Genomic DNA, 11,348 nt, shown 5'->3' on the forward strand with positions numbered 1-11,348 from the left:
TGCTATTTATGCTACCACAGAAGCCTGTAGTAATAAATTATTTCTGCAGTAACAACTTACCATGTGTGATCTACTGATCTATATAGCATGTCTATAAGTCTATAGAGCATAAATGTTATATGAAAAAGCAAAATTATTACATTTTTTTCAGGGGTGACCATTTGGGTCAATGGCAATGTGACAACGCTGGGGACCATTTTTTGCTAGCTAGCTTTTTCAGATTGATAACCTTGGGAAGGCCAAGATAAATTTAGACAATATAAAAAATCTTTAATACAACAGTAAACTGACTTAAAAAAAAAAGCACTTCATAAAAATGGTACATCTGAGTCAACAGGTTCACATTCCTATTTTGAAGAAAAATTTTAAATACCATTTTTATCAAAGAAATTTTGTTTTCGCAGAACTTAGTAGCACTGAAAAACAAGCGTCTACTTTAAGATATTAAGGAACCCAGAAAGTGCCCTGGAGAAAATGCTAAATGAAAAAATAATGTAATAAACTGTGAGGTCTCCTAGAGGAGCCACACCTAGGGTTTCAGACCTAAAGTTTTAAGAAAACATTCCGAACAAGCCAGTTGCCGTTCAATGTATCAAAAAAAATGAATCTGGAGAACAAACCTGTCCAAACGGATTTAAACGGCATTTCATTTACTTTTCAGAGATTGCAACATCCCACTAATTTATAACACTCGTATAACTTCTTCCACACGACAGTATGACAAGCTTAGATTTTAAAATAACGCAATTCCTGTGAAGAACTTGACATTCGTTGATATTACTAGTCAACCAGGAAAGAATATTACTAGTCATCCAGGAAAGAAGCAAAAATCAGAGTTGCTTAAGATGCTCTAACATAGGTTTTTTTTTTTTTTTTTTTCTTCCAGAAGCCAACGTGCAATAAATACACCATGAAAAAGGCTAAGTTGGAAACCTTGTTACGCGGCTCATTGCATGCTACGCATTTCCACTACTTTGGATCTGATTTCTGGTTTCAGGATTAGCCAGTTGTAGTGACTGGGAAGTCACTTCTCTCAATGTTTCATTTCCCATAAACGAGAAAGTGGGTGGAGGACCTTAGAGAGCTTTGATCCGAATATAGTCTACTGGATACCTTCTAAAACTTTTTCTTCAGATGATGCAGACACAGGCGCACCGGGTTCTGCTCTCCTCACATACCCCTCCCAAGCCCAGGCCTCGTTCCTCTCCCTTTCAATCTCAATTCGGGCTCCTAAAGGAACAGCAAAAAGTTCTTTTAACTATATCCATCGTTCCTTTGTCCGCAAACGTGGCTAGATGAGGGTTTCGAGGCCTCAGCTGATTGAGGGCGGGTACAGACGACCCACCTCGCCAGTCTACCCACCCTGCCAGTCTACCCACCCGGCCCTTCCCAGGTCCGGCGCCCCAGACGCAGAGCAAACGTATGCTTGGGGCTCTCTGGTACCGCGACGCCAGTGCTCGCCCAGCTGCGACCCAAGCGAACAGACGGTATCCCCGGGTGCGTGCCGGGACAGCCGCAGGCGGAAGCTGCTGGCGACGAAGATGGGCGGCTCCCGCCGGCGTGGGTGGGGGAAGGGCGGCAGCCACACCCGGAAATCGGTCTGGGAGGGAGGGGGAATCTGGGCGAGCGAGGCTTCCGGTGGCGCAAAGGGTGTCGGGAGGGGCTTCCAGCAAACCTTCTTCCCTGGCCTCTGGAGGGACCACCGTTGCAGCTGCTTGGGCTTCCACGATCTGCGTTGGGGATAAACGGCCACGGCGTCAGCCACTGCAGCTCTCACTGTGTCTGGCTCTGTCCATATTCGTTCTCTGGCGGCCGCCGGGGTTCAAGCAGCGGCTGCGGCGGACATGTTGTGAGGCGGCGGCGCGGGTGTCTGAAGGATGGTTTGGCCGAGGCGGTGGCAACGGCTGCTGGGGGCGGCGACAGCAGGGGCTCGGGCTCAGTAGAGCCGGGCCCGCTGGGTGTCCGCCCAGTACCACGGCGAGGCCAGTGTCGCTGGATCTTGCCTCTGCTACGGCGCCGTTGGGGACCGGTTAGGCGACATCGCCCGCCCCTCTGAGGAGACACGAAGGTGGTTCTCCAGCCGCTCAAATTTCCAGAACACCTTGCTTTTTCCTCCCCAACCTGGGCAGTGCTATCCCCAAATCCTCAGCCCCCCGACTTTCCTCCTAAACTCGCCCTGAATCTCTCGCACACTTGGGTTGTCCCCCGCCTCGAGCCCACTCCTCCCCCTTCCTCATTTTCTGTTCCCTCTTCTCAGAGCGCCCCCCGGGATCACTCTTCGAGGGCGGCCTGAAATCTCTGTGGAGTAGTGGACCAGAACCGGGGAGTTTTTAAAAGTCGGGGCGCGAGGGACAGGAAGGTACGATGGCTTCCTCGTCCGGCAACGACGATGATCTCACTATCCCCAGAGCTGCTATCAACAAGATGATCAAAGAGACTCTCCCCAATGTCCGGGTCGCCAACGATGCCCGAGAGCTGGTGGTGAACTGCTGCACTGAATTCATTCACCTTATTTCTTCTGAGGCCAATGAGATTTGCAACAAATCGGAAAAGAAGACCATCTCACCAGAGCATGTCATACAAGGTAAGTCGTATGTATTGGGTTTGGTTTAAATAAGTCCGGGGGGAGAGTCTGCTAGTCGCGTGACCCGTTCGTGTCAAAGCCTTGATTCCTTTTCACTGGTAAGTACTGTTAATGAAAAAACCACACGGGCAGGGAGGCAGCCGGTGCTTTAAGAAAATCTCTGTGGAGTATTGCGGTACTTTTCATCCAAAGAATACGAGTAAAAAGTGCAAACATTTAGGTTAACTAACATCCCCAAAACATAAAATATTAGTAGTGGTCTCAGTTTACAACCAGGTGAGCCAAAGTAACAAGAATTGCCTACCTAAAATTGAACCTAGATAAATGACAACTGAGAAAGGAACCCAGAAGTTCTCCCTTGGAAAGTTAAAATTCAGACAGGAACTTCAAGCATGCGTCGAGACAGAGCACCCCCTCCCACCCGACCTTTTCACCAACGTAGAGAAAAGATTTATTTTCTGAACACATGAATAAAAAAATTCTTAACGTAAATGTGCTCAACATTGTAAAGTTTATCGGTGTTGAATAAAAGGAGTGTATTTTCTGCTTTAGAAATGGTGTGATGATAGTACGGAGTGTATTTTCTGCTTTAGAAATGGTGTGATGATAGTACGGAGTGTATTTTCTGCTTTAGAAATGGTGTGATGATAGTACGGAGTGTATTTTCTGCTTTAGAAATGGTGTGATGATAGTACGTTCGTCAGGTTACCAAAGCACGCTTGTTCCATTCTATAAGAGAAGGGTAAATGTTCTTTAGTTTCTTTTTCTAATTTTTTTCTTTTATGTCTCTTGCTTTGTTCTATGGGGAGAAGTTTTTAGTGCTTGGATTGAAAGGTTATAACCTCGTTTAAGAGTTTTTTTAAAGGGACCATTTCCCTGTCCTCTGTTGCCGATGCCATTTGGATGGTATACACTTAAGCTTTTATTGAAGAGTACTTCTACATGTGTCAACAGTTTCTTCTCTTTTATCCTGTAAAGGATTTATACTGATGGTTTCAGGGAGGAAGACATATTTACTAGTCATAATGTTTTGGGGAGCACTTTCTCTGACTTTTACAGGTACTCCTACGAAAAAAGTTGCGTTCAATTTGAGGCGATAACTTGCCTTTTGTAATAATCTAATTCAGATTCAAACAACTTGCTTGCTTTTTTTTTTTTTTTTTTTTTAAGATGACCGGTAGGGGATCTTAACCCTTGACTTGGTGTTGTCAGCACCACGCTCAGCCATTGAGCTAACCGGCCATCCCTATATGGGATCCGAACCCGGGGCCTTGGTGTTATCAGCACCGCACTCTCCCGAGTGAGCCACTGGCTGGCCCCTTGATTGCTTTTGAAGTCGAAAAAAGTCATGGTTAATTTTAATCGTTTTGGTAGGCAGGAGGTTGACTACAATTTAATATTTATAATGTAACTTTTTAAAAGATGGCTTTACTATTAGAAGTAGAGAAAACAACTGCACATCTGCCCATATTGGCTATGCCTAATATTTTAACTGTTAGTATTGACAAAAGGGTTAAATGATTTGTTTTTAATTCTTTATGATGTCCTGAAGGTAGATATTAAAAAATACCCTGCCATTTCAGTACATAAAGAGAAAAATCCCTAGGAAAAGGCATATTTGGTTCTTAAAGCTAGTATTTTTTTTTTCCTGCTTGTTCGGTGTGTTGAATATTCTAGCAAGTGAAATGAGAACCAAGTTGTCTATTTTTTCCTCTTGTGTTTTTATTTTTACATTGTATGTGTGATTGCTGTCATAAGTCTTCCACAAGATTATCCAACATAGATAACTATAATTTCCTTTTACAAATCATGAAAAAGAAAAATAACTTTTATTAACATTGCTTTTCTAATGAAAATTGCAAAAGATTTGTACAGGATCTGCCTAAACATTTGTTTATACCACAGAAGTGGGGATTGTTCCAAAAATCTAATAACACATTACAGTCTGTCTTCTTGGGGAGAGTTCATTCTTTTCTAGGATATATTTAGATTTCTGATTGACACGATGAGTAGAAGTGCAGCTGTAGCAAGCAGTATGCTGAATAGTTTGACTTTGGAATATGCTAAATTCAGTTTAATGTATGAGTCAAAAAGTTATAGTGAAAGAGCATTTTCCTTCATGCATTGAGGATGATTTATCAATTTAAAAAAATCATTTATCGATCTGTTATGTTCTTATAGGTTTACCTTTTTTTCTTGTGACATTGCTGTTGTTAAGTGAATAAGAATCTACATTTTTGCCCAAGAATTCTCCCCAGTTGGAGAAGTAGATTTTATATATTTATAATCTCAAATTGCTTTAATTATTTTAAAGAAGTTTTCTTTTTGAGAAGTTAAAATTTTTTAAAGGAATGTGTGTTTTAGGTGTTAAAATGTGTTCTTACAGACTAACTCTGGAAAGCTAGAGAAATCATGGTAAATATGACATGTGTTCTACTTTTCTGTCAGCATTGATTATTTAGGAATGTAGGTGTAATAATCATGTACGTTTTAAAGTGGTATGATTCTCACATATTGGAGTTTTAGTTTTTAGTAAAAGGTTTAATGAACTAGAATTTGCTTCAGGACATTTCATTTGTTTTGTTGCCACCTTGCTTTACTTTGTCAGAGCAAATTAAGCATTCTGAGGTAGTTCCATAAAATGCCATTTAAAGTTGAAATAATTTTATCACCAGTAAATCTCTGAAATACCATAACTTAGTTAAAAAACAACAACCACCATTTTTTCCTTTTTTGCTTGAGTTTAAGAAAATAGATTTGGTATTGAAGATCATAGATACATGAATAGAGGGACTTCTAAGCTATAAAAGGTGTTCCTTTTATTTCACTGTTGTTTTTTGTGAACACATTTTTGAATGAGTTCTAACATGTTCTGTTGCATTATGGAAAGAATTGACATTTAGAATGAAGAGCTGTAAGTTCTATACTGGAAGTTCTTTGGCCTTAGGCAAACTAGTTAATTAAAATTTACCCATTTATGTATAAATAGTATTTGACTTCAGTTATAACTTGCAATTATTGAGAATCAGTCAGGGGCTGAGAATCTTACATGAAATATGATACAACAAATAATTGTAAAAATTTGTGGTTCTACTGATATTATAAAGTTGAAGGTCTATTATGTCCAACCTCATATCATGCCATTTGCAAAGCTAAAGTGTAAATAAGAATATTTTAAATATGAGTCTTTAACATTTGAGCTTAGAAAAACATTTTAAATATTATTTTCTTCTTCCTGCATTTTTAATCTTGTTACATTTTTTTTTTCACATTTATGAGAATAGTAACTGAAAGTAGTGAAAGTTTGAAAAGCTCTCTGAGGGGCCGGCCCGGTTGCGCACTGGATAGTGCGCCGCTTGGGAAGCGCGGCGGCGCGCCCGAGGGTTCGGATCCCACATACAGACCGGTTCCCGCTCACTGGCTGAGCGAGGCGCGGGAGCGACGCCAAGGGTTGCGATCCCGTTGCTGGTCCCCGGTCCGGTGTGGGGGCAACACTGAGGGTTGCGATCCGTTGCCGGACACGGAAAAAAAAAAAAAAAAAAAAAAAAAAAAAAAAAAGAAAAGCTCTCTGAGAATTTGCTTCTTTAATCATGGAGTTGCTCCAGCTGTTTCTGTTAAAGGACTTTTTTTTTTATTCCAGTTCCTCTCACACTGGTACTTTTGTAAAACTACAATAAAAATGGATCATTACAAAAATGAAATTTAAAAGACATAAAATTAAAACTTTTTTATTATTAGATTTAATAGACATAAAATTACTCTGTCAAATTGCTATGAAGATTCTTAAATGTTTATTTTGAATTTCCTTAGTTAACTCATTGCAACCATTAAGTAGCTTTGGCACAAGTCCATGGACCACACTTTGAGTAGCTTTGCTCTAAAGCCTAAACCACAGTCTATTTTGGAAAGTGGACGTGAACTAGTTTTGAAATCAGAGGATCTGAGTGATTGCAGAAAAGTTGTCATAATAATAAGAATGAGAATGATACATTGTGTTGCCTAAATAATCATTCATATATTTTTTTCAAAAGAACACATGCAATTTGCATTACACAATTTATCACATAGTCATGTGGTTTTCAAGTTAGGATTTTATTATTTTTCTTAAAATTGATATATCTTTTGTTTTTGTTTTCCTTCTGCCGCCCAATTTCTTATCAAATATTGCTAAGTACCTGGCATTGTACTAGATAGTGCTAAGAATATAAAGGTGAATGATGTTCAATTCCTTCTCTGCCATTAGTCTCTCTCATTGTTGCCCCAGATTGTCAGGAATAGTGATACCCTGGAGGACATGGTTCTTAAGGGTCCTCAGAAACCTTTGCCAGTCCAAAGAGCAAAGAAGTCACTTTGACCTACATCCTCTTAATGTGTTTTAAGTGAAGTACATCACTCTCTTCCCTTCCCACAAACAAAAGAAAATAGGGAAATTAGAGAATGCTGATTATGTTTTTTTAAATGTACTGTATATTACATAATTTTAAAAATGAAAAACATCCTGTATGCATTTGAAATATAAAGTGATTCACACAAATGCGTGTTATAACAAAACTTTTCAGGAGTACATCACTTTTGTAAAATACGATAAGCCTGTATTAAGATTATTGTTGCTTGGGGAAAGTTTTTATCTTTTTTTGTTTTTTAAGTAGCTATCTTGTTGATATCTCTCAAGTTGAAAAGTGTGCTAAGTTTTTTCCCCCTAATATACACCATGGACTTTTCTGGATGTGGTTTTAAGATGTATGGCAGAGGGTAGCAGACAGACCTCTGGGGAACAAGTGATGTTTATTTGTTTACCCACAAATTTTCTAAAAAATATTTTTCTTTTTTGGCTTTTACTCTGACGAGATCCTTAGAGCCAGGGCCATCAACAGTCCATAGGTCCCCTTGTATAAACTAGAAAAAGGCACTCTCTCCTTAAAAACCATTTCTACCATCTGCCAGAAAAGTACCATAATAAACATATATAAATCTATGGTGTTTATAGCATATATGGCCCTCCTTATGATTGGTACTGTTGTGTACTGAACAACCTGCACAACTGTAAATGGTGGCTCTGCTTAGGAGCCATTTCTCTTATTTTTTAATATTCTCCTAAAATAGGAATGATTACTACTACGTGGTAACATGATGTAAAATGTCTCCCTGTTTAAAAGATACTATATCCAGTTATTGATATTTATTAGCCAAAATGTGTTTAAAGTTTAAAGTCAATGCAGTTTTTGAAGTTAAATTAATGCCTGCTCCATTGAACAATTTTATTGAGAGTACAGCATTTATATATAGCAACCCTTTCTATAATATTAAATATTAACCTTGGATCTACTTGCAAATTTTTCCAAAGCAGTGTTCTCAGCCTTAAGTGTTAAAATTTTAAAGGTGAATTTTATTTTATTTTTTTATTTTTAAACCTAAGTCCTCCATGGTTAAATGTAGTTTAGATTGGATTTTCTTAATGTCTAGTTTAGTAACTCATGTCATTTTGCAGGGTTGTCTCTTCATTATATTGATTTGTTAATTTTGTAAATTTAATATTTTGTTTTATAAATATACTTGTTCAACTTGAATTTAGATGTGATAATGTATACCTGTACACTTATTTAGGTTCTCTATACATATTAGGGTACTCTTTTTAATATAAGAGCAAAAATAAAGAATAAAATATAGTCTAAGTCAGTTAAGTGATTCTATGTGCTACACACTGTGCTAAATGCCTTAATTAATTACTTATTGATTCTTACAATGCTAAAACTAATAACGATAGTGAATATTTTATTTTGTTCTCTTTGTGGCCCATCCTTTTTACAAAATAAGGTCTTTATTTATATCAGTTCATTTATTCTTCACAACAGTGTGATCCAGTGAGATGTAGGTATTGTTATTCTTCTTTAGAGGTGAGAAAAATGTGAGGTATAGAGGTGAAGGAACCTATCTAGGGTCCCAGAGCTAGTATTAGGCAGAGTTGGGACTCAATCCCTGCTGGTTTGACTTAGGGCCTGCATGCTTAACCACTATACTGCCTCTCGTTATAGGAAAATCTTATGAAATAGATGTTATTGTTATTTTATAGATGGAAAAACTGAAGCTTAGAGATATTAAGCAGTGTATCCAAGATTGTACAAATACTGTGTCCACCAAGTTCCAGTTCTGTCTGATTTCAAAAGGGGAGTTTACATCTGACTGGGAGGATCAGGCAAGTTTAATTTGAAGATGGAGTTTGATCTGTGCCTTGAGTGCATTGCCATCAGCTTGAATGTGGGAAACTATGGTTCCTGTTGGGAAACATTGAGCTGTAAGATTTAGCAGAAGTATTCAGCGATTTAATGGCTGAAATAAAGTTGGAAAGGTAGGTGGAGCTAGATCCTTGGAGGACCTTGGTTTACTGCTAATGAAATCAGACTTTCTTTAGAATATGGTTGGAAATCATAAGCCATTCACTTGGTTTCTTTTGGTTCTGTCTACTGCCAATATTATTGAAATACTCTACTATGTTTGTGTCTTTAGAAAGAGAAAAGGTAAAAACTTTGGTTTCTGTCATTGACACTTAAAAAATAAATCAGTCTCCCAATTCAAGGCTTCACTTATTTATCTACTGCATCTCAAGCTTCTTAAGCCATCATTATGTGGTGGTGAACTTGATAAACAGAATTCAGATTATGCCTTTCTGAGGTTTTTTGGGAGATGGGGGAGAGGAGTAGGTTAACTTAATTAAAATTCAATTAATAGTACTCTGCTTTTTGATATTAGATTATTTCAAAAGAGGATTGATGAGAACAGCTTAACATTAGAAATACTTAAAGTTGTAAATCACTCAAAATGTCTTAAAAACCACAACCTGCATGGGCATGTGGATTTGTAAAGGTATATTTGGTATTCTCCCTGAAGAGCAAATCCCTGAAGTTAGAACTGAGAGCATCTTTACTGAGGACAGTCTGGTTCATCATTAATTGTTGAAAGACTACAAGAACTGATGAGCTAAATTCATTTACTATGTCTTTTACCACCTATATTTCATCATTGTCTGAGAATATAAAATATGCCTTTGGGGCATTAGTCAACATATAGAAAACTAAAAGATATAATTTTAAATATTATGAGCCTGAAGGAAATTTTATGCCTTGTCTTTTCTGGAATATAGAAGGCATTGGGGCATTAGTCAACATATAGAAAACTAAAAGATATAATTTTAAATATTATGAGCCTGAAGAAAATTTTATGCCTTGTCTTTTCTGGAATATAGAAGGCAATTAGAGAGTGCATTATTTTTCCTTGTAAAATTTTCTTTATAAATGTCAAAAAATAAAGGGAGAAAATTTTTTATTGAGATTTCTTCTATGCTTTTAGTCTTCTTTCATCCCAGTTTTTCTGCCACATCACTTGAGAAAATATTTTCATAGTTCTTCCTGTCCAATTTTCATTTCAGGGGAAACCTGTTGGAGTGCTGAACTTCATGAGTTTTTTTCTACCAGTATTTCTTAAACTTGGCAGTTTGGAGTGTCTTTACTAAAAATAGCTTCCTGTTGGTATATTAGACAAAAGAAAAACTTATCTGTTCTTTCATTCTCTCCTACTGAAACTTAGTATAGCATGTGTTACCAGCATATTTTTTCTAAGCCAAATGGCACAAAATATGTTAACAAATATATTCCAAATCTTTGCTTTTTTTTGTATTCTTGGAGAAGGTGACTGACTGACTTGATATTTGATTTACTGTGAGTGGTATAGGAAAACTTTTTTGTACTAAAACTACATGTTTTTACATTGGATCTTTTTTTCTGTCTCATGGGAAATGCATTGGTCTTTTAAAAATTAGTTAGAAAAAAGAGGAAAAGTGAAGTCCTGTGCCTTCAAATGATCTTTCAGTTTTCATTGATTTATAATCTAATATTAGGCAAATTGATAAAATGCTTTGTCCTAGCCACCCAGATATTTGCTCTATAACAATAAAATAGGTAAAAATATCAGAAAACAATAAAGACAACCCGCCCCACAAAGAAAAACCCACAAAAACTTCATGTTCCATAGGTCAGGGGAAAGCTATGTTAATCCCTTTCTGTATTTTCATATTTTCATTTCTCTAGCACTAGAAAGTTTGGGCTTTGGCTCGTACATCAGTGAAGTAAAAGAGGTCTTACAAGAATGCAAGACAGTAGCATTAAAAAGAAGAAAGGCCAGTTCTCGTTTGGAAAACCTTGGCATTCCTGAAGAAGAGTTATTGAGACAACAACAGGAATTATTTGCAAAAGTAAGTAATGCATTTTAAATTATTTTCATCTGAATCCTACTCTGTTAGAAACCATACTGATTTCTGACATCACTTCCTAAGTCAGCATACTACCCAGAGAATTCTCTTTCTCTGGCTAATTGATTATAGAGTCTGATGTTTAGAGCTGCCCAGTTTGACTCTGGTTTATGAAAAAGTAAATATCTGTAGGAATCTGTTTTCTAAAGAGAACAGCTCTAAATAACTATTGGGATTCTACTTTGATGTTTTTTCAGACAGTGGCCACTTTAAAAGCATGAAAAGTATACCTAAAAGTTCTTAAGATTTAAAATGATGAGCTGAAGAGAAAATAATGTATCAGATTTTATGACGAGTGGCATACAAGGAAAATCTCATGAATATCTACTTTGTAGTTAAATGAGGTTTTTAAAACACTCTAATCTTTAAAAAATTTATTTTTTTATTATTTTTTTTTTTTTAAAAGATGACCGGTAAGGGGATCTTAACCCTTGATTTGGTGTTGTCAGCACCACGCTCAGC

At 37.3% G+C, this 11,348-nt stretch overlaps 1 protein-coding gene across 2 annotated transcripts in view; it reads left to right on the forward strand.

Moving 5' to 3' along the window:
* Nucleotides 1-1,643: 1,643 nt before the first annotated feature.
* Nucleotides 1,644-11,348, forward strand: part of DR1 (down-regulator of transcription 1, TBP-binding (negative cofactor 2)) — an 18,478-nt gene continuing 8,773 nt past the window's right edge. The window contains exons 1-3 of one of the 2 annotated variants that reach the window (XM_008572044.1): nt 1,665-2,068; nt 2,258-2,584; nt 10,666-10,829. In XM_008572044.1, coding sequence (XP_008570266.1) covers nt 2,365-2,584; nt 10,666-10,829 — 384 coding nt within the window. In that variant the 5' untranslated portion in view covers nt 1,665-2,068; nt 2,258-2,364. Of the gene's footprint in view, nt 2,585-10,665; nt 10,830-11,348 lie in introns of both variants that reach the window. The other variant, XM_008572043.1, reaches the window with a different exon arrangement.

This window comes from Galeopterus variegatus, unplaced genomic scaffold (assembly GCF_000696425.1).
Source record: "Galeopterus variegatus unplaced genomic scaffold, G_variegatus-3.0.2 Scaffold748, whole genome shotgun sequence".
Lineage (NCBI taxonomy): Eukaryota > Metazoa > Chordata > Mammalia > Dermoptera > Cynocephalidae > Galeopterus > Galeopterus variegatus.